General features: G+C 34.5%; 1 protein-coding gene across 2 annotated transcripts in view; it reads left to right on the top strand.

Moving 5' to 3' along the window:
- hfp (Poly(U)-binding-splicing factor hfp) overlaps positions 1–25,010 on the top strand; it is a 370,731-nt gene that overhangs the window by 317,203 nt on the left and 28,518 nt on the right. Inside the window, exons 15-16 of one of the 2 annotated variants that reach the window (XM_090391729.1) lie at positions 9,182–9,200; positions 21,136–21,325. In XM_090391729.1, the coding sequence (XP_090247855.1) occupies positions 9,182–9,200; positions 21,136–21,325 (209 nt within the window). Of the gene's footprint in view, positions 1–9,181; positions 9,201–21,135; positions 21,326–25,010 lie in introns of those variants that run through there. The other variant, XR_016548237.1, reaches the window with a different exon arrangement.

Genomic DNA, 25,010 nt, shown 5'->3' with positions numbered 1-25,010 from the left:
CTGCCATTCTCAAACCTTCTACTCAACAAAGCCTCCAGCCTCTGTTCCACCCAGACTTCCCTGTCATTGGTTATGATGCTAAAAAGATTAAAAGATGTGTCTGTATTTGACTACATGACTCAGACACATTAGGCTCTTTCCTCCTTCACCTCAACAGCAAGCACCTCAGAATCCAGCTCACCATAGAAAAAGAAAATAATAATAGCCTGCCTTTTCTATATACTCTGATCACTATTTTCCCAATGGCACCCTTTCTTTCTCAATTTACAGAAAACCCACCCTCACACGTAGATTCATACACAAATGTTCTCATCATCCCCTCTCTCAACAGTATGACATTATCAAAACCCTTGTTTTGATCTTCCAACAGAGCTTCCAACCTCGGTTACACCCAGGCTTTCTTGTCAATGATTACAGTGCTAAAAAGATTAATTTGGATTTTCCTCTCTTCTGCTTCTGCTGCTTCTTGACTGACAGACTGCAATGATGCTGTTACTATTCTCTATATCTGGGTCACTTCAGGGAAATATATATATATATATATATATATATGACAGAATGATCATTGACTCGGTTAACATACATAGTTTTATGAAAAAAAACTGAATGACTAGAACCGAGATTTAATTAAAAAGGTTTTAATATAAACACACTACTAGTTTCGGCCTGTAACAGCCTTCTTCAGGTGACATTATATACCAACAGATATCTGCACAGTCAGTCCCATCATTTCCCACCTCATAAGCTTGGAATAATTTCCACCTTGGGACATAGAGCCCGTTCTCTTCTTGATGACCCAAATGAACTGCTTATAGAAATAAACCATCTGAAAACTTCTTTCGAAGTTAATGGATATTCCAAGAAAATCATTAACAAATTCCTTCTTAATCCTCCCAGACATCACTCAGAAGAAACAAATAGATTCAAAAGCAATATATCTATTCCTTACATAAGTACTGTTTCACATAAATTAGCAAAAGTTCTGAAAAAATACAATATCAGAACCTTGTTCACTCCACTTCCAAAGATCCGTTCCTTAATTAGCCACCCAAAACCTTTTCATCATCAACTCAAATACCCTGGCGTATACAAAATATTATGTGACTGCGATATTCCTTATTTCGGGCAGACAGACAAATCTGTCGAAATGCGTATGGAAGAACACATGAGAGACATTACTTACAAGAGACAATGAACAAGTGCATTATCAAGTCATATCCTCTTCTCGGCTAATCCTAATGATGATAACCAAAGTCACAAAGTCTCCTGGGAAAAATCTACAAACATCTTCCGTTGCAGTGACGAAATAGAGAGAAAAATTGTGGAATCGAGAGAAATCATCTTCAACCCTGTTCATCTAAATAACACTTAAGCTACAACCTCCCAGATAGTCATTCAGCTGTAATCATGTACTGGTGTTCACGTGATGCAGCAAGCACGCACTCGCTCAACAATGCAACAAATGAAAGAACAGCTTCAAATACAACTACAACGTTTTCATGCTAATTATGTATAAAGACTGTCTATGTTGTTCATAGTCTTTTAACCCTGAATGTTTACTGTTTTTTCTTTTATAATGTCACCTGAAGAAGGCTGTTACAGGCCGAAACTAGTAGTGTGTTTATATTAAAACCTTTTTAATTAAATCTCGGTTCTAGTCATTCAATTTTTTTTCATAAAACAATATATATATATATATATATATATATATATATATATATATATATATATATATATATATAGAACTCTTAAAAAAATATAATCTCTGTACTGCTTTCATATCTCACTCCAAAGCTGCCTTTCTTTATCAACTCCCCTCTCTGTTCCAGGTGTTTACAAGGTTCCTTGTTCTTGCAAGTTATCTTGTTCCATGTAGAACAACACAAGAAATATATCCACCACCATAACTATGGCCAGTGTAGTCTAGGTTACCATGCTTTGGATATCTTATTCAGAATCAAATGAAAATAACTACTATGCTTCACTGCAGCAGATTTTTGAAACTTTATTTCTTAGGGATACTCCTCATAAGGACTTCAAGCTTTTAGTCAAATTTTTTTCCCACTTATTGTTTTGAGTTCTTTTACAATTTTGAGATCGTTTCTCAGTCTCTGTGACATAGATGAAACATATGTTCTAATAAGCTGTATTTTATTGTTTCTTTGCACTGTATTCATTCCATTAAATCTAATAATGAGTTCAAACCAGCATATAAGCCTAAGCACTGGGATATCTTCTGATGAAATTTTTTGTTATATGGAAGGCAGGGAGATAACATGGGAGCATACATGGAAGTTAAATTTGTTTGTGATTAAGAAAGGGATGAGAGCTAGATTTTTCTCTCACAGCAGTGAGTGGAACAGTTTTGCCTGTGGAGTGGTGAGTCCACTGTGCCCTTCTTTAAATAACCGACATCACTGTTTAACCTTACTGTCACTCATTATGTTAGGCCCATAAACCTTATGGAATTGTTGGTGAATTTCTACAGCATTATTGTTTTCTGCCAGCAAAAATTGTATCACACTATGAACTGCAGCTTGTAGTGTGATACAATCTCACAACTGGCAGGATTTTTTATCACAGCACCCATTATAAATTCTTTGTAGAAGACAACAAAAGATACTGTGATGAAAGTAAAGTGGTCAGCAGCTAGCTGTGTGTGGTAGCATTCTATGCTCCCACACATGTGTAATCCTGCTCCTATATCTTATTTGGTGGTAAATTATGAACGGGCATTACTTTCTGGGTATGCCTCGTATTATTGTGATGCTAAAGGACATCCACTACTGCAAACTTTGCACTATAAAAAAATATTCTATTTGGTCCCAAGACATTCATTATATTAAGAGTTAGAAATTATTTGTTTACCCATGCAGTGCAATAAGAATAAAGGTTTCCTCGAGCATTGATGGTCAGATTTTAGAAAAATGGTTTAACTTAGTAGAGATATATGAAGTCTATGTTGTGTTTACTCTCATACTCTGGACCAGGTGTTTACATTATGACAAATAATGGAAAAATCATTGCAATATAATAAGGATAGCTATTTAAACTTTGATTTCTTAAAAAAAAATAATAATAATAATAATAATAAAACTATAATAAGGTATCAAGGGAAAACTGTTCAAAACACTTAAATCTGTATCATGTAAATGGAACTTTATCTAGAGTACTTCAGATAAGGTTACAAATTGATGCTTTCTGGTTTGCAATTTAAATTTATAAATAAATTGTAAATTATAGTTGAAATTTAAGGATGTACAGGAAGATGGCATTGATGTTAAATCAGGTATAAAGCAGGAGCAGATTATAAATCAGTCTAAATCTATGGGTAGCTTCATGTAAGACAGTGTTCAATTAATTTCAGCATATTGATTGGAAAACAGGGTTAGAAAGAAAACAGTTGGTGAAATACTAGATACCACCTATGAGAATTCTAAGGAAAATTAGAGGAGGGATGGATGATGTCAGTGGTAGAACTATATTAAAAATGAAAATATGAGAAAAGAATTTCACACTATTAATGTGTGAAGTTCTTTTATCATCTAACACATAAGCAGAACTATCTAAGATGGTATGGTTACATAAACAGAATGAGTGGTGAGCAGTTAGCAGATGATGTGCTTGAAGCAAAAATGGCATGGAAAAACCCTGAAAAAGACTAGGTTAGATGAATCAATGAAATAGAAGTATTTTAATTGGTCAAAATGTATGAGCCAGTTAAATCACAAATGGACATTTAATAGCTCAACTTGTGGGAGTGGTGGCACTTGTTAATTTTTCTCAAATTATCTGGTATATCTCATGAAGGATGTATATATACTAGAAAATTATACATTAAAGACTCATTCAGAATTCACGATCAGGAAGTTTTTCAAAATTCTTTCAACAACAGATTCATTGCTGGGGAAAATGTATTCAAAATTGAGATAAATATAAAAGGCTGCTGTATACATATATAAAATTGTTTCTGCTTTTATTCAAAAACAGGCATTACTTTTCAGTCCATATTTGTGCCCTTGCATGCCGGTTTCAAAAATTGTGTGTGTATTGGTAAGTATATTTGGGGACAAAAATGCACTTAGTCAGTATGCCATGCACTGACAATTGACAAACAAATAAGGTCTTCCACTGATTGATTAATCCAAAAGCATTCTTATATATATAGAAAACTTTTGTAACATTAACAGTGGCTGATCAGGTAATAGATACCCATAAAATATAGAAGGTAATCCTAATTATTCGTAAGTAGATCATCTGTTTTTGTTGGTTAACCATACACGTTTTTGCTGTTTTCATGAAAATCTCAGCTTTAAATTTTCAAGTGCAGTTTCCAGGTATTGATATGTTCATATCAATACCTGGAAACTATTGATATGTATACTAATGTTAGTGTTAATGAGATTAAATAAAAATAGATTTAATTAAATATAAAACTTTATTATATTTCCTTAATATTACTGTAACTTTGTTAGAACTTATGGCTCTGAAAATCTTAAGGAGCAAATCTAATCATTCAATTTAAATTATATTGCAATGTGGCATAGCATACTGAAATAGATTTTAAATATTTAAGTTGTTAATATGAAGCTAGTAATAATACTAACTTAATTATGTTTGTGTTGTGCTTTTGTGGTATCCTCTACTTCCCTAGAGAGTACATATCAGAAATTTCATGAGCTGTTCATTTTTTGATGGCTGTATCCCAGGTACTGAAATTAATGTGACATCATTCTTATTCAAGTTTGACTGGTGTAGAAAAGCTGTTATTAGGAGATTTTCTCTTTAATATTCATCTTGTAAATGCATATTCACAAATGACGAGAATGTAATGAAGCTGACTATACTTAAAATTAAGCAAAAACTCATTTTTAAAAAAATTTTAAAACCTTCTAAAGAAATGTTAAAAAAATCCTCTTTAAATGGATGGTCAGTATTTCTTGTTATTCATTCACTACTGAAGAGATGGAGTTTTAGATAAAGATATTGAATATACAGTTACACTGAAGTGGATTCCTTTTTCAGATTATGTAATAAATATCAAAAAGGCATTTGTGACTTTCTAACAGAAACTCTCATTAAACTACAATTTGAAGTTGAACAAGATGTTGCTGTTATAAAATAGAACCACTTAAGATAAGTAGTAGAAATCCACCAAGGTTCAATTTAAAAAAAAAAAAAAAGATAAGAATAAATAAAATTCTGGGCTGCTTACACCATAAGGTGGTTGTGTATTATCCTTCTGCCTAGATTGTGCCTGAAAGAAGGCTAAGTAGTATGTTGCTGTTGTAGAGAACACTTTTAAGGTCACATTATGGTGAAGAAACTACATGCTCTCTATGGACAACATGTCTAAGATTCTGTCTCTTCTTACTGCATGTCACTGTTCTTTATTTGCAGTTAAAAATAACAAAATTCCTTCAAATACGCTATATATAACAAATGCAATCAAACTTTTTGTAATGAGCATAGAAATATAAAAATCGCAGTGTAATGAGCAAAAAGCCATAATGATTTTCATTTATGCATATTCCCATACAAGTGTTCATTTTTATAACAAGTTACTACATAGATATACTGTACAAATTTTTGGCAACTACGCAAACATTCTTAATTGCTTGGGTTCTTGGAAAAGACAAAAATGAAAGGATTGATTTAGCTTTGATGACCACCTGCATCTGACTCTGGGCAGGTTAATAACCTAATCTTGAGGACCATCTTGTCGTTACCTACCTCTCCAGTGTCTAGCCTCTAACAACCCTCCCTCCCTTTACCCAAACTGCCACAACTGTAAAATCAGTTAAAAACAAGCCCGAAAAACCAAAGAAAGTATCTTTCACTTTGCAAAAAAATTCGAAATTATTTGTAAGTTAGAACAGAGTGCTAAAAATGAAGTGTGTAAAAATTTTTCATTATCCTCTTCAACAGCTTGGCCGTATTGATTTAAAAACTGACATCAGTTATATCAGTTTTTAAATATCAATTTTATTAATTGTTTTAAATTATGGAGAAATAAAATGTGTTTAGTAGTAAGTGCATGGTTTTAAAATTATGAACAAATAAAATGTGTTTAATATTAAGCATATTTGTGCAATAATATCTAGAATTTAAAAAAATAGGAGATAGATTTAACTCATCACATATGGTGAACAATGGTTATAATGGTGAAATTTGATTGGTCCCATGGTGCTCATTATAAACAAGTTCAACTGTAGATATAAATATATAATACATAAAAAACTTACCAGAAATGATTACTTTCATACCTACTTCACCAACATTCAAAGAATAAATGCAAACCTAAATTATGTACATCCTCTTAGCCATTGAGACCTGATTTTCTGACCAGACTTCAAGTATCTGTTACAATAACCACATCATTCTGACCAAATTACTCCCTACCTGATTCCTTTTACCATAGTGTGCTGCTTATATGATTTTATGGTCTGATAGTCTGTGCCAGTAAATGCTAAATCTTCTTTTTTTTCTTCTTTTTTTTTAATCCCTGGTGTAGAGTTTTCTTATTCCATTCTATAAGACTGAGCTCTTTGACCTCTTATCCTTGAAGCTTTTTTTTTTTTTTTTTTTTCCCTACAATCCAAATACTCAGTGTTCTCGTCAGTTTTAATGTTCACAACTGTAATTGGTTCTGTTTTTCCAATTCTGCCAAGCTGGAAGACTAAACTTGGTAAGTTATTTGCTATAAACAGTGAACTAATTAAGATTATCCATCTATCAGCCAGAATACCATACAATCTCTCTCTCTCTCTCTCTCTCTGTGTGTTTGTTTGTTTGTTTGTGTTTCCTTTAACCCTTGGGTGATGTGCCACTTGAACTGCCTTAGCACATTTGTTAGAAAACTAAGATGTGATATTGGATGAAATTTTGATGGAGCAAAACCTTTATTTCAGAATGGATAATTTCTGTAACTTAATGTAATTATTTCTGTAACAGAAATTATCTGTGATGAAGTTAAGAAATAAAGATCCTCATTCCAGCATAAAATGAGTGCTTTTATTCCTTGCTCCACTCAAAATTCTCACCCATTATCCAAGGCTTGGTATTCTAACAAGCATAAAGGCATTCCAAGATGGGGGGGGGGGGCATACATTTATGCTTGCACAAGCGCAAAACAACAAATCAAAATCTGAAAGAGCAAAAGGCAGTCAACTTTTCTCTTGCACAAACATTAGTCATGTTTCTGTCACTCCCTCAAAGGCAGCTGAGTAAACTTCTTTCCATCTCTCTCTCACACACACACATGCACACCCAGGCAGTGTAATGTCACCTCTAACCATAACTGAAACAGTATGTCACATACCTCTTGTGGTCTTTTGTCAGAAAAGCATCAGAAGAATCTTGAATAACCTAAATACCAAAAAGTCTTCCTGCATTTAAGTATCATCCTGTTGCCCTTACCTCAGTGCTCTCTAAAATAAGGTAAGAGTCTGCAATAGTCAACTTCTTTACTATCTGGAAACTAACTAATTAATTATTGATCACCAGTATGGATTCCATCACTCCAGATTCACGGTAGATTTCCATGTATACATCAATCACCTTTGGATATGAAAATGTTCAGAGGACTTTCTGTTTGAAATAATTTTGTAGACTAATTGCTATAATGACCTGACTCTAAAATGCAATTCAGATCTTCCCTAACTTACTTTTAGCAAAGCTATTGAGTTTCTTTGAAAGTCACATGAGGAAAGGGTACTCTCCTGTGGCTGCTTTCTTTCTTTCTTGTTGCAGGATTCATTGTGTTAACAATGACCGCAACAGTATGGTCTCTTCTCCTGCACCAGTATAGTATAATTAGTATAATTAATGTTGTCAGAATACATTGGTCCTAACAACTTTTGACCATTTTGGGGATGTCTCATACATCACCATCCATGAAAATCATTAAACTTTGTGGTTTACAGAAAACTCACTTCTACCAGAAGATATATCAGTGTGCATTGCCAAAATTCATGTATCCATGGAACTTGATATTATAAAATACTTATCATTGAACCCAATTACTTGCACAAATGAAAATTTTTGAGTCCAAGAATGAGAACTCGTGAAGGTTAACCATTCTTTTAATTGTTATAATAATTTGCGATTAAGAATTTATTAATTATAAATTGAATAGGCCACCATATTAGATGGAAAGAAATAGCACTTTCTTTGTGGTTTCTATAATTCTGTATTTTTAAAAAATCATATAAGCTTTTCTACAGTGGTGAAACCTAAACAAGAATGATCTGTCAATTTCCTATAGAGTGTGTGTGTGTGTGTGTGTGTGTGTGTGTGTGTGTGTGTGTGTGTGTGTGTGTGTGTGTGTGTGTGTGTGTGTGTGTGTGTGTGTCAGAAACATGTAGAACTTTTTTCATTGTGATAATATTTTTAAACTCTTTCATTGCCTAAGCGTGCTTTTACTAGTCTAGAGTGTTTTGGTTGGACCTTCCAAACATTGTAGTTTGGTCCTTGGTTCTGATTTAAGATGCGATAGAGTGACATGTATTAATTCTCTGAAAATGCTCATAATATTAGTCCATTCTGAAAGGAATTCAGATCTTTTTCCCATTCCATGAATATCATTGGGTGCATACGTTGTAAGGCACATGGTAGTATGTGATTATTAGTGATGCGCAATACTTTTTGATACAGATTTCTACTTATCAGTGTTAGTTTTGTAGGCTTTTCTGTATGCTCCCTTGATATTTGTGGTCTTTTATAGGATCTTAGTCTTACTGATGGTAGTTTCATGGTATGTTCTCAGAGGACTTTGGCAATGTTATTAGAGATTATAACAGCATATAGGGTTTTTAATATTGTGTTCTGGCATGAGGTGGTCTTTAAACAGGACTTAGGGGTTTTTTGTTTGTTTTTTTCTGCACACATTTGGTTGTTTCAGTTACAATGTTCTGGTCATATACATTTTTTGTAATGATTGGTAATTTCTTCCATACTATGAAGCCATGTTATAAAAATATCGTCAACTCAGCAGAGCTTGATTTATCATCCTTCTGTCAAGAATAAGTACCATATTTCATGAAAAACATTTTATATGTATAAAAAACTGAGCCTAATTGAGAATGGAAAAGGTTGGTTGCAGTTGGTTAAAAGAAGGAATCTATTAACAAGTTTCTTGAAAAGTGGAGTTGTATTCACTGGGAAAAATATTATGGTAAAGACTGTTACAAAGAACAGAAGTAGATGTGATGAAGAAAGATGAGAAATTGGTTTGATGTTTTTTTTTTTGGGGGGGGGGGGGAATTTAGCTGTGCATAGATGTTGACTAGCAGCTGCTTATATTCTTATGAATAGGGAAAGAGGAAAAATGGTATTGGCTAGTTCAGTGGAGCAACATCCATGAAAGTACCTATTAAAAAGTAATAAGAAACAGGGTGCTTATGAGAAAGTAACTGGAGAGTGTGTGTGTGTGTGAGGGGGGGGGGTTCTTTTAGAAAGGGTTCACCTATTAGGCAGATTGTTCTCCTGTATTCAATCAAGAATTCTTAGGTTTTGTTGCACTACCCAAAATGTGAGAACAGTATTGTAAGGTTTCAGATTTGATATTTCCAAAGTGTTAGGAGGTAAGCAGGATGTTTTGAATGAAAAAGAACAAGTTTTTTGGAGGTTGAGGACAATTGGTGTAATATGTCTATGCCAGGGTAAGCTAGATGTGAAAATCATTCAAGAAGGGGAGTGAAGTGGGATCCTTTTTCCTGGAGGTAAGAGAGAACTGTGTTTTGGTAGCATTAAAATTCACTACATTGTCTTCAAATAACGTGCAATTTCAGAGAATCATTGTTTAAGACATTAGCTATGGGATAGCTTGAAGCTTGTATCATTTGGGTGTGGCATGGTTTCTCATGAAGGAGAGGGATGGAGAGTACTGTCATCAGCAAGTTAGCAAGGGGAAAGTTCACAGATATAGAAGAAGAAGAACATAGAGTACAGAAACAGAACCCAAATATCCTTCAGTGTTAATAAAGAATGTGATGAGAGGAAACCATCTTAATTTTACTTCCCTTTTTTAAGGACAGGCTGAATAAAAAATATGCTTCCATGCTACTGGGCAGATGCCAAAATTATTATTGCTGGTGTTATGTTCTGCTCCAATCTCAAAGGGGAATTTACATTTTGCACTGAATTACTAATAGTATTCTTGATACCACATATATGAGAGCATTGAGACAAATTAGGAGAGTGAACAAATTGCATCAATGGCAGAATCATGTTAAAATCATGCTTATAAAAAGGAACTTGATATTGTTAGCAATTGGGAATGTGTGATCAGAGCTAATCTTGGCTTAAACAGAATGGGAGAAGAAAGGAAAAGTATTTGATGCAAAAATGTCAGGAAAAGACCCAGTGGAAGACTAAGATATAAATAGATTGATGCAATTAGAAGTCCTTTAGAAGACCCAAATATAAGAGTTGACAGTGGGAGTCCTGCATTCTCAATATGTAAAAAAATTTAGTGAAGATGTCAAATTAAATTTAGAAATAGATAATAAACAAAGCAAGTTTGGTGGAGAACCAGTTGAACAAATTTATATGAAATAAGAGAGAAATTAGCCAAGACACTAAACTAGTAATTTACAAAACACTGTTCATCTGTTAGACTGATGTGGACAAACATCGAAATTGGTCAATGAAACAATTTGTTCCTATAGTTGTGCAGAAAGTTCTATTAAAGAATAGAGGAATTTTTTTGAGTCATTAGAGAAAGCGGCTGATATAAAGAAACAAAAAAAAGTTGGTCCTTGTTTGGAATCTAAACATCAAAGTAAGAAATTAATACTAGGCATATAGAAATGTGTTGTAAAATGGAGAAAAGAGCATACAAGTAATAATGGCTAGTACTTGTGGATTTCTGTTTAGGACATGTGCTAGTCATCACCAACACCGTGTCATGTTCCAACATAGAGATATACACAGATTTCAATCAGAGCAGATATAGTGAATAAGAAAAGTCTTATTAAGTTATTGTAAATGGCAATATCTTCATGTCTGTTCAGGATCCAAGAGTATACAGAGTTTGAAATAGAAGTGATCACCATTTAGTTTTGAACAAAATAAAATTGATTATCATTTCGAAAGGAGAAATAGGTAAAATGGTTTTAAAAAGAATTAATGTTTTCAAGGTGAACCATACTTAAAAATACAAATGTTATTGGAAGAAAAAATGAAGGAATTTAAAAATGATAATCAAACCTTGGATATGCATTGGCAGACTCTCATTGCTTGAGTCAACTAGCAAGGTATGTGGTGAAGTTGTCTACAAAGATAGAAATATCAGAACTCCATACCACATGGATGCAAGAAGTGAAAGAGGCAATCCTGGAAAGGAAGAAAGCATGCCAAAAGTTCCTAGCAAGTAGTTGGCAGATGCCCTTAGTGAATACAGGGAAAAAGGTAACAAAGTAGAGAAATGAGTTTTGTATCTAAAGAGAAATCTTGGGAATACTTTGGTAAAAGTATACAAGATAAATATCTGGAAGAGGGCAAAATGTTCTGGAGGCTATACAAAAAAAAGCTCAGAAATGGAGAAAGCAGTTTTATAAATTAATCTTAGATGATGAAGGTGACATGAAAACTGAATGATATTTTAAATGTCTGGAGTAATTAAAGATTGCTGAATGAAACAAGCAGTGACAGCACAGTACTACAAAACATTCAAGAAGAATGCAATTAAACAAGTGATACTTGACCAGAAATGCTTAAATGTGGAGGCATAAAAGTTTTACAGCAATTTTTTAATTCAGTAGGGTCAGATGGTCAAATTCCAGAAGATTGGAATACAGCTGTCATAGTACCAGCAAAATTTCCCTGCTGAGTGTTTCAAGTAAGAGTTTAAGAAGAAGATGAGAAAAATTGTCACAGAGAGAGGAACAAGCTGGGTTCAGGCCAAATAGAGGTTTTCAAAATCAGATTTTCACTTTACAACAAATAGTTGAGAAATCATGAGAATATAACAAAGCTCTGTACTTAAGTTTTTTGTAGATATGAAAAAAAGCAATGAGAAGGTGTCAAGAGAAAAGCTTTCCAAAATGCTACAATTACATGGGTAAATGGAACATTATATAGAACAGTACATAATCTATATTCAAGTCAGTAGTTAAAATTGAAGGAAATACAAGAAGGTGGTTTGATGTAAAATCAGGTATAACACAAGGGCACAAACTATCTCCATTCAACTAATCAACTATATGGACCACATTATGAAAGACAGTGATGTGAAACCTCATATCAGAATTAAAGATATCAAACCACTCTGGGCTTGCAGACCATGCCATAGAATTCGTTGGAAGAAAACTAAAATAATACACCCGCAGCAAGTTCAAGTACGAAGATTATTCATGGAATCATCAGCGGCTCTAAAAAAAAATGTTCCAAACCTCAACAAATTTGGGAGACTTGCATCATAAGAACTTCAGCCCAACGGCCAAAACAACCCAATTAGCCTGCTAGGGGGCACCATTAGGACTTTAGGAACAATATTAGTTTCTTGCCTTCTTCCTCATTTGCTTTTTCTAGTGCCTGCATGCACATACCATATTTCTATGTTCCTGAAGATGGCAACATGACATTGCCGAAATATTGAAGGTATTCATTAAAGTTTCCTTTAATTAATATCCGTTTTATACATTATAATTTCCTTAAGTTAATTACCAGTTAAGAATTTATATCAAACTTAGCTTATTTTAACTTATGCAGACGATGATGTACTCCTAAATGAATCCAGTATATAAGTCTAAAGGATTCTTTAACTAAATTGAAAAACAGTGCTACAAATTTGGTATGAATGTCAGCAATAAAAAGGACCAAAACTATGAAAATAGGCAGGAACACAGAACACTACTGCATATTCAATGGAGAATCTGCAGAACAAGAAAAATATTTCAGTTATTTTAGCACAAATTAAATATCGAAATAGACAACAGAAAAGCAAAGCTGATATCGTGGATAGCTAGTTGAATAAATTTATATTGAATAAGAGAAGTTAGAACACTAACAATATATACAAGACCAGACCGTGTGAAGCCACTTTTTAACTATGGATCTTAGAGTTGGGTGAGAAGTAAAACGCTTGATCAAAGACTGGATCACAGATACAACAGTTATGAAAAATATGGAGTGAGAAGATGGTGGTAATGGCAGAAATATTAAAAATGAAGATATTAAGAATAAAGTTGACATTTAGCATTCAGGAATTTGTTAGCAGAGCTGATCTTGGGTGATATGCTCACTTTAACAGAATGGGGTGGAAAAGCAAAGCAGGTGTTTGAATGCCAAGATGGCAAGGAAAAGACCAGGATGTATGGAGGTAGGGCTTCTAAGGAGCATCTTACAAGACCAAAATATAAGAGCTGAAAATATTAGGATATTGACAGATAAGATTAATTTGAAGAATGTTGTCAATAGGGTCATCCCCCAGTTAATCCTTTTTCTCAGTGCATAGGAAGTATTTAAGGCATACATCAATGATGGTATTGGACTGTGTCCCTCAAGTTCAAAGAATAAATAGGAATGGAGTGAAATGGATGTGCAATCTTATTAAGCAAGAGATTCTTAAGAAAATGATTTATGGAAGGAATTCCATGTGCATAAGGATGATCCAAAAGACTTATAATTAAATTGAAGATGCCAAGAAATTATATTCATCCTTTATCCAAGCAAAACAAAGTTTGTGCCTGAAGTAACTTCATGCACAAATAAATGAGTGGGCTACTTGTATATAGAGACTAATGACTTCACATCAATTGCCTTAGTATCCCATAATGCAATGCACATATCCTTATGAATGTATAATGCTATGCATTATGGGAAGGACCACTACCCAGACCGGTTTCGACCTTTATTGAGATCTCATCAGTGGGAACTAGATCCAGAAGTGATACCAAGGTTGAAGTAATTGAAACTGGTCTAGGCAGTAGTGGCCCTGCCCATAATGCAATTATGGGATACTAAAGCAATTGGTGTGAAGTCAATAAGCTCCATATATCCACTCGTAGTAGCTTACTCATGAAGTTACTTCACACGCAAATTTTGTATCGTTGTTAACCTTGGGTAAAGGACGAAACCAAGAATATAATTTCTTGGCATCTTTAATTTATAGTATAATCAAGTGAAAAAAAACTTTCAACAGGCTTATAATTATTGTACGAAAAGCTAAGTGTAAGTATGAAAAGAAACTGGCCCTCCAAGCTAAAAACAGCCCAAAAGAATAACTTATCAGTGCAGATGGTATGTCGTGGCATATGCAGAAGAGATTACTCCAATAATGAGTGCCTATTTTGTACTTAAAGCAATCAACTTGGTATAAGCAAAATTGAGTCCAGTGCTAGCTTTACACTGGATGTAGGAATTTGTGTGAATGAGGAGGTACCAGTGGTTTTGCATAAAATTATAAGTGCTGATGGGATTTTCAGCACAGGTGCTAAGACAGTGTTCTACTGAATTGGTTTTATAATTTGAGTCTTAGCATGAAGTAGTTTTCACGGGAGTGGAAAGAATGATAATCCTGTTGAACATGGTGGTGAAAAGATCCAACTATTGACCTATCAGTTTCTCTGGAGCGGTGGTGAATATTTTGGAAAAGTTAATAAGAGTTACATACAGAAATAGGTTGACAGAGAAACCATACTTTGCAATGAGCAGCATGGATTTACTTGGGAAGGCTATGTGTGAGTAACTCGCTCACATTTTATAATGTCACAGTTGAGTTAGAAAGGGAGAATGATTACATTCTCCCTTTCTAACTCAACTTTTGGACTCTGCTAAAGCTTTTGACAAGATTTGGCATGGTAAGCTCCTGCATAAGTTGGAGAATATGGGATTTGATTGTAAACTATTAGTTTACAATCAAATTAGTCAAAAAAAGACTAATCATATTAGTCAAAAAGTGTATGGGGGGAGGCAAGTCTTCATGGTTTAAGGTAATAAGTGGTATACCAAGGGATCAGTCCTTGGTCCACTGTTATTCAGTCTTTATATTAATGATATTGGAAAGGATTTAACAGGTTACAGTTATTGCTGATGATGCAAAGATATGCAGGGTAATCCAGAATGCAACTGACTTGCAATAGTTGTAAAATGATTTGATGATTGGAATAAGCTGTAATTGTGGACATGAGAAAAAAATGGCTGTCAGTTCAATGTTAGTAAATGTAAAGTTATGCATTTTAGTGTAATGAGATAATTCAATAGAAATATACAAATATTGGCATATAAAATAGCTAGGGATAGGAAGTTTAATTTCAGGGGTCATATGACAAACATTGCAAATACGACTTAGAGAGTAATTACAATGCTGAAAGAAATACTGACATAAGAATAAGGAAGTCCTTTTGCCTCCTTACAAGACTTTGATATGACTTCATCTGGACTATTTATTGTGCATAAATCTTGTTCCTGAGGTGATGCAGATACAGTGAGGAGAATGGTAATGATGATATAGGCACTGTGGAATGTCGATTATGAGGAGAGTTTATAGACTACAGACAGGAGAAAGAGGAGTGATATTATAGAAGTAGGTCATACAAAATACCAATAGGTGAATTTTTCATTTTATGGAGGGTGATGGGAGAACAAGAGGATATCCATGGAAGTTAAGAATTAATGTAGTCAAGAAAGGGGTGAGAGTTAGATTTTTCTGTTATAGATCAGTGTTTAATGTGTTCATTTCACAAGCTTTATTTATCTGTTATATTTTTGATGTTTCTGTTGTTGTTTAATATTGTCAGTACTAGTCAGACTACTGATTTATATATACAGTAAACCCTCAATTTAACAGACTTTGGATTTAATGGACAAAATTTCCGGTCCGTATGTCACGTGAAAATTAATACCCTGTTAATTTTAAAGTGTTTTTAACCAAGATTTGCTTATAATTAAATTAACGGGTTATTTTTTGTTATTAATTTCCTGTTATTTTTAACAAATTTTGGTGAATAGGCCATCATATGTTGAAAAAACACTGTAGTAATTTAACTGACATAAATGAGTCATTGCTCATAAAACATGTTCGCCGAATGATTAGGACGTGATCACACCAATTGCACTATAATTGGTTCTTTTGTCGCGTGGCATGACTTTCTGCGGCAGTTTTATTACACACATTTTCGTAATTTAGGGAGTTAATTATAAAAAAACAGCAGAATTTAAAAGTTCAAAAAAAAAACTTGATAGTTTTTTCAAAGCAGGATTACCTAAACCAAGTGCCTCAACATCGAGCATTAACTTCACATTAACTTATCTAAAAGTGTGTGTAACGCAATTTTTTTGTTATTACAGTGCTAATATTGATAAAATTACAGTATAATGTTACAGATATTTTTATTTTAAAAAAATCCCGACTTAACGGACTTTCAATTTAACTGACACCCTTAGCCCCTATTAGTCCGTTAAATCAAGGTTTACTGTATTCTCGCTTTTATTTCTTTTGTTAGATCTTTATTTTTCCATATTGTCATTTAGACAGCCTAATATTTTAAATTAAAGATACCAAGAAATTATATACTTGGTTTAATCCATTATCCAAGTGCAAGCAAACAAAGTATGCACCAACAGTCTTTCAGGACTGGGGCAAGTTGTGGCAAAGGTGGTATGACTTCACATCACTTGCCTTAGTATCCCATAATGCAAAGCACAGTTCCTTCTGGACATGTATAATGCTATGCATTATGGGAGGGGTCACTACCCAGACAGATTTCAACCTTTATTGAGGTCTCATCAGTGGGAGCCAGACCTGGGGGTGAGATACCAAGGTTGAAGTAATGTAGAAGTCATATTTTCCTATATGAGTTGCCAAAAAGTGTCACATCTTATTAAAATACTCTGCATTAGAGATGTATAGTTGTTGAAAGTTTTTCACTTGGGTATAGCAATTTTTTAAATTAAAGATTTAAATTAAACAGTATTACAACACCAAACCAACTAAATTATAAAAAAGATGTTTATTAACTGACCCCATCATGTCTCAAAAGGAAAAAAGTCCATAAATTATTGAAACAAGTGACTTCTTGACCCAAAGAAATCAACAATGATAAATTCAGGACGTTAAACATTCCCATATTTATGAGTTGCCTAAACTCCACAAATCTAATATTCCACTATTCCCTATAGTGGATGGCACACACATTCCTACATATAAACTTGTTCAACAATTAGCTAACGTGTTTGCCCCCCCCCTTTTTTTTTTTACTGGCAACTCCTCTACTTTTATTTTAAAAAATATATATATATTCTGTCCATTTCAGATCACCAGTTAACAGACACATCCTTAAAAATACAGGCCTAATGGTTGTGGTGTCACGTCTTTATTTATTAGTACCACTAATAGACATTCTAGAATTAACAAAAAGTTTCCCCTGATATCTTTGAATTATTCAAATTTACTATACATACAGGTTACTTTACATGGCAAGGGAAAATCTACAGACAGATTAATGATACTGCTGTGAATTCCCTCTACTTTAGCTAACTTTTACATGGAACACTTTGAAAACAAAATACTTACCACTTCATACAAGCCCTTCATATTCACAAATTCATGCAAGCCCTTAGTGTTTTTACACTTTGTTGATGATATGGTTGCCATTTTGCCCCATGGACAAGAAGGCACCTTGGATTCTTGTTACCTACCTAAACAGCCAACACTCCAAAATTCACTTCACAGTAGAAAAATAATCTAACAACTTTTTCTTGGCACATTAATCACCTGGCTTTCAGATGGTTCACTATCTATTTCCATGTATAGGAAACTGACACACACAGGAAGGTATTTACATAAAACCACATCATCATCCAGCCATAGTATGATATTCTTAAAACACTTACACACAGAGTTATGGCTGTTTGTTCTAATGATGCACCTCTTTCAACTGAACTTGAATATCTTCAGCATACTTTGCTGTCCTGTCCAATAGCTACATCTATGAAATACATGGCTCTCTTACCCCTGCCCCCTCCTCAAACACACAAGAACAAAACACCACTATTCCCATTACATCTGAAAAGATAGAGCCAAAGTATTAATGAAATATAACCTTCACACCACATTCAAACCAGATGTTAAATTAGCAACTCTGATGTGCTCTCCTGAGGAGAGCACATCAGAGTTGCTAATAAACTCCATTATTGCTAATAAACTCCATTATCCATAAGCACATAAACTCCATTTCCTGGCATATCCTAGAGTTTATGAAGTTCTGTGTGACTGTGACTTGGCCTACTATGAACAGAAAGGAAGATCTATTAAAATCTGCCCTGGAGAACATAAACATTATATTCACTACCACTGTTATGGTAAGTCGAGACTGGTCAGACCACACTTTGAACACCCCTTCACACAAAATTAGATGGAAGAAAATAATTGTGCTTTATAGAAGTTGTTACAGGTTGGAAAGATTATTTTTAGAGTCAGTCATGGCTGTGAACATTTTCCTAACCTTGAACGTGTGTTGTTGTGTTAATTTACCAAAAATTTGGGAGACTGTTATCTTAAGATAAACTCTTACATAACTGTAATACTTCATATTTTTATGGCTGCTTTTGTGTAGGAGTGCCCCTGTTTTAATTTTTTTGGCTTTTTACTCAAGAATTCTTAGGGTATTGCCGATGTATTTTAGAGACAAGCATAATAGAAGAAAATTCGCACATACCTTTTCTTGGGTGTGTTGTCTGTCTTCTTTCTGTGTGCATACTTCTGCTGTTATGGTGTTGGGGGGGGGGGGGGGTTAGGCAATGTGGGAGAATCAGTTTGAAAAAAACCCAGGTTTTTTATATAATATATACATATATTATTTTTAAGGGTGAGCGGAGCACTTTTTTTTGTAGGGTGGGAAAAAAAGATGAAAAAGGGGGGTGAGAATGGCAACTGTTTTTTAGAGGAAGGGTTTATGGGAAACACTCTACAAAAAAAAAAAAAAAGCACTCTGCCCATCCTTAAAAATAATATATGTGTATATTATACAAAAAACCCGGGTTTTTTCAAATTAATTCTCCCACATTGCCTAAGTCCCCCACTCCTCTTCCAACACCATAACAGCAGAAGTATGCACACCGCAGAAAGAAGACAGGCAACAACATCCAAGAAAATATATGTGCAAATTTTCTTCTATTATGTTACATATATTTGTCTCTAAAATACATCTGCAATGTTCTAAGAATTCTTGAGTAAAAAGCCAATGACATTAAAACAGGGGCACTCCTGAACAAAAGCAGGCAAATTAGCCATGAAAATAATAGTTTTTAAGAGGGAGTTTTCATGGGAGTTTTCCCAGAAATAATACCTGTAATACTTCTTTTTTTACCACATTAGAGGGTGCCAAATTAGAATTTTAGATATTTAGTCTGTTACTATTTGAATTATTTCATTTACTCACTGTCATGTGTTAACTGTAACATGCTCTGAAGTTTCTGGTTTGAAATCAAGTAAAATATAAGCCAGTTAATAAACATCTTTTTTTATAATTTACTTTATGATACTGTTAAAAATAAGTTATGAAAGTTGTAAATTAGAACTAAATATGAAAAATACTGGATAATAATAAAATTCAGGATGTCTAAATTCAACACTATGACCAGTACTGATTTGTACAGAAGAATAGAAACATCAAAAATATAACAGATCAATACAACATGTGAAATGAAAACATTAAGAAAAATAGTTTAAAAAAAAAAAAATTGTGCAGAAATCGCAATTACAACTCATAAACAAATGGATGAAAAGAGATCAGAACAGGCTAAACATTAATAGAAGGGGGCCCAAAAAATAATAGATAAACTAACAAGAAACTTGAAACCAAATACAAAAAGACCTGTTGGTAGACAGAAACTGAGATACTGCCTATATTGAAGCATTGTAGATGCAACAAACTGAAGCTTAAAGCAAGAAGATTCTCTTCTTCTTCATCCCATAGTCCAAAGGCCTGTAGAGTAGATATTAGGGAATGTTCCTTACAGAAATCTTCCACTCTGTCCTTGGTGAAAGTCCAAGATACTCAATGTTTCATGCAAGTTTTCTTATGTGGAGTCATTTTGGAGGTAATTAACATGATTTCCTGGGAGTAATTAGTGAATACAAATTTATCTTTTACAGGATCATAAATCTTCTAGTAAACTGGATAGACTTCCAGCTAAGAAAATATAAATACAAGAGAAATAAATTGCTGAATGAAATACATCATCTAAATGATGAGAGCAGACTACAAGGAAGTACTGGATTGCTCTTTTACAGTCTACTGTAAACAAACTACTAAAGAAGAATGTTGTCAAATTACATCCTCTATGTTCAGGTTTAGCATACACTTCATTCACAGCTGTTCTTCAGGAATTAGATGTTAACACCTGTCAACAATAATGTGACAGCAGGTTCACAGAGGCTACATAAGCTTCTGTTAAAAGAACAAATAAGAAATCAGGTCATGAGTCGTTAATACTCTTATTACAAGAATTATTGTGGCCAAAATTCAACCTACTGGAACTTGGTTCTAATCTGAATATTTTCAGTCTACTACTATATGAGTGAAATGAGGTGTTTGCTGATGACCATTCTGACATTTAAAGAGTTTATTTCTAATTGTTCATAAGCAAATACCTCATTTCACTCATATTGGAAAGTTGTAATAAGGAATCAAACTGGTATTTCAAAATCCAGATCAACCAGATGAACCTTGTGGTGGACCTGAATCATCATTTGACTGGTTTAGTTGAAAGTGCAGTTTCATGTTTAGGGACTGCTCTTCTATTAAGTTCAGTAACGTTTTAGAGCATTCAAGGGCTCCTTGAACATTGTGGGATATCAGTAGTAAGGAATGTAATGAATTCAAGGAATCCAAGAAATGTTTTCAGTATCTTAATAATTAATCATTTTTTATCAGGGTTTTCCCTGCTTTTAATATTGCTAATATTTCACTAGGTTTGATTTCATCTCTCTCTCTCTTTCTTTCTGTGTGTGAGAGAGAGAGAGAGAGAGATGCTTTATTGATAACTCATGATTAACTGATATCCCATATCCTGGACTAGCAGAATAACAAATGTTTTACTGTGATACAAAATCTAGACAGGTGAATTTTTTCAACTTTTATCCTACACCTTGCAAGATAACTTTAATTATTTCTGTGTTAATTTCAGTCATGTGTGATAATATTGAGAAACATGGTTGGAGTGGAAGACTTAGATGACGAATTGGAATCTGAAGTTACAGATGAATGTGGTCGGTTTGGAATGGTAAACAGGGTTATTATATACCAAGAGCGACAGTCAGAAGATGATGATGCAGAGGTTATTGTTAAAATATTTGTGGAGTTCACTACACCAAAAGGTATGTTCATTTGTTTGCATGCTACATCTTATTTTAAATTTTGCTATTGAATAATTTAATATGCCTTTATAATCTGAAGTGGATCTTAAGTTCTCACTGTGACATTCTTTTTAGTTCATCACTGCAGAAATGTTTAATGTTCAAACCTATTGGATATTTTCTTATCTGAGTCATTATTTCTTTTGGCTTTTCAAGACACTTCTGAATGGGTTTTAGAAGTCATTGCTTTGATTTCAAAAGCTGAAATTAATATTTTTGATAATTATTCATATCTAGGCATTTAATATTAACATTTAACCTCCATGGAGTCAGAGACTCATCATGGAAGGTACAGACATTGCTCATCCAACTGTGCATTAAACTGATTCAATGTGTCTACACCCACAACACACTCAGGCAATGCATTCCACTCTCCATGCAAAGAACCTACTCCTCACTTCCCTGCTCACACCTGCCTTATACAGTTTCCAGCGATGGCCCCTTGTTCTACCCCTCCCATTCTGTGAAAAGTCTCTTCCACGTCGACCCGATAACAGCCCATGACTAGCTTATATGTCTCAATCATATCCTCCTCCCCTCCCTTCCTCCTATTCACGAGGCTCTGCAACTTACAATCTCTCAATCTGTCCTTGTACTCCACATTCCAAAGACCACTGACCAACTTTGTGAATCTTCTCTTGACCGTTTCCAACATATCCTCGTAACCATGAAAACCCTGCTACCAAATCTGTGCACAATAATCCATATGAGGCCTGAACAGGGCCTTAAACAATAGCATCATAACTTCTCTATTTCTGCATGTCAGGGTCTTCTGTATCATTGCCATTATCCGACGTGACGGCGTCACAACTTGTGCAGTGTGGCCCCTGAATTTCAGGTCCTTGTTCACCATCACTTGATCTCACATCTCTACTTCTGTTAAAGTTTCCCTCACCAAGTGTATACTTTGCAACATTGAACTGATAGTTCCACTTACTTGCCCATTCATGCAATCTGCTCAAGTAATCTTGTAAGGCCATAACATCCGCTTGACTCTGCTTTGCTCTCCCCAGTTTTGCATCATCTGCAAACAGCTTCATATCACTAGTTAAACCCATCCCAATATCATTAACATGCAAACTGACCCCTGCGGCACACCACTAGTGACCTTTCTCTTTTAGGATACTGCACCCTCATATTCAACTTTCTGATACCTATCTGACAGCCAATCACTGATCCAACTCAGAAGTCTGTCATCCAATCCCATCTGTTTCAATTTAAGACCTTGTCGTGTGGCAGTCTGTCAAAAGCCTTTGCAAAATCTAAGTACATCACTATACCCACTAAGTGCAGATGCATATACGCCACTGTATATGCATCTCCCCTGTCCAATGTATTTGTCACCTTGTTATAGTGAATAAGTAAATTAGTGAAATATGATCTCCCCTTAACAAACCCATGCTTATAACCACAGAGAATGCTGCTGTTATCAACTCATTTCTGTATCCTACTTCTCACCAATCTCTCCAGTACCTTCACCACAACTCTCGATATACACACCAGCCTATAATTTGAAGCTACATCTTTGTTACCACTTTATGCAGTGGAACAGTTTTACCCTCCTTCCACTCCCTTGGAACCTGTACTGTTGTAAGACTTATTAAACAGGCATGCCAATTCCCTTAAGATGTGTGGTGATATGTCATCAAATCTTATCGCCTTATTCACATCAAGGTTATTCATTTCCTTAAATATCTCCTGCTCATTCACAATTAAGCTATCCCCTCATATGTCCCCTACACTTGATTTCCTCATGATTCCACCCTGATCAGGATGAAACATCCTTATAAATTGATCGCTGAATACCTCAACAATGTCTTCTGCAGCAGTTACCATTCTACCACTTTCATCCATTAACTTCATCTTACCATGATCATTTTTCCTTCTACTTGCCACATATCTAAAAAAAACTCTCTAGAGTTTTTCTTTGCCAATTTCCGCTCATGCTCTACTTTTGTTTTTCTTACTGAGTCACTCTCCTGGCTTGTTCTTTATACTCTTCATGAGACTGATTATTACCATTATTCATCTTGTACTTCCTCCCACGTGTATCCGTATATCACATTGGTGAGTATGGGCATGGCAAACCCAAGATACCCAAGCTAGACCTAATCTTACTTCATACAATGTACACTTGGTATATCATATCTGGAGACTTGTCTTCTACTCTACTCTCTGCTACTTCTTCCCCCCCCCTCCCCAGTGCTATTAGAGCAACTTGAGGGGGAGGGGTGACTCTTTCCTCTCAAACTGTAGTTTCCACCAATTAAGCTGCTTTTTTTAATTTCCACTAATAAAAAGCAACTTAATTCAGATCAAGGAGTGGTGGTTGACACTTGATGAAAACTTAACCATTGAAACCAAATGAACTCTAACCGACCTAAAGATACATGCCAGCTCGACCGTCGCCCGGTCAAACAAGGGTCGCGCCCACTATTAGGGAACCAAGATAGTGAAGGCAAAAAATATGCTATTGAAACAAAACATCACCTTATAGACAGGAAAAACATAACAAGCATAGGAACATGGAATGTAAGAACTCTTCACCAGGAATGAGCGTTGGAAATACTACTGCACGAATTAGACAACTACCGATGGGAAGTGATTGGACTCTGCGAAACCAGATGGACTGGAAAAGGAGAATTCCACCATGGACAGTACAAAATCTTAACTTCAGGCAGGGAGGACAACAAACACCAAGAAGGAGTAGCACTTATATTAAAACCAAAGGCTCAAAACTCTCTATTGTCCTACAATCCTATCTCACCTAGGATAATTAAAGCAAGATTTAAAACATCAATCGGATCACTAACTATTATTCAAGTATACTCACCAACTTCGACATCATCAGAATAAGACATTGAGGAGTTCTATATAGATTTGCAAAAAGCAGTACAGCAGACATCAAGTCAAGATCTCCTAATTGTAATGGGGAACAGAAACGTAAAAATAGGCAAAGACTTGGATACCAAGCCAAGAGTAATTGGAAAGTTCGGGTATGGAGAAAGCATTGAATGTGGTGAAAGACTGCTAAACTTCTGCTCAAATAATAGACTAACAATAACCAACACTCTCTTTAAACATCCAAAACCCCAAAGAAAATGGACATGGATATCACCAGACAGACAATCCAAGAATATGATAGACTATATTATTGTAAACCAAAGATGGAAATCAAGTATCCTAAACTGCAGATCCTTCTCTGCAGATTGTGGATCAGACCATAAGCTAGTATTAGCAAACCTAAGAATAAAGTTAAAATCTAGACGCACTTTTAGAGTCAAAAGGAGACTTAATGTAAAAAACTACAAGACAACAATATTCTAAGAAAATATCAACTAGAACTGAACTAGATAAAAACCAGAAGGAACTACCAAAACAGAACATAAACATCGATGAACATTGGTGCAAATTACAGGAAATAATATTAAATTCGGCAGAAAAAAAACAATAGGTTACACAGAAAGAGAAAGTAAAAAGGATTGGATGTCGAATGAAGTAAAAAGGTTAAGCGATCAAAGGAAAAGCATGAAATTAAAACAGAACTATAACAGAAATGAATATAATAGATTAACCAGAGAAATTAGAAAACTAGTTAAAGGAGACAAGAATAACTGGTTAGAATAAAAATGCAAAATGGCAGAAA

Source organism: Typopeltis vanoorti, chromosome 4, assembly GCF_054136105.1.
Source record: "Typopeltis vanoorti isolate ZY-2024b chromosome 4, IOZ_Tvanoo_1.0, whole genome shotgun sequence".
NCBI classification, from domain to species: domain Eukaryota; kingdom Metazoa; phylum Arthropoda; class Arachnida; order Uropygi; family Thelyphonidae; genus Typopeltis; species Typopeltis vanoorti.
The sequence above is the reverse complement of the archived record's forward strand: the minus strand, read 5'-3'. Positions and strand labels throughout refer to the sequence as shown.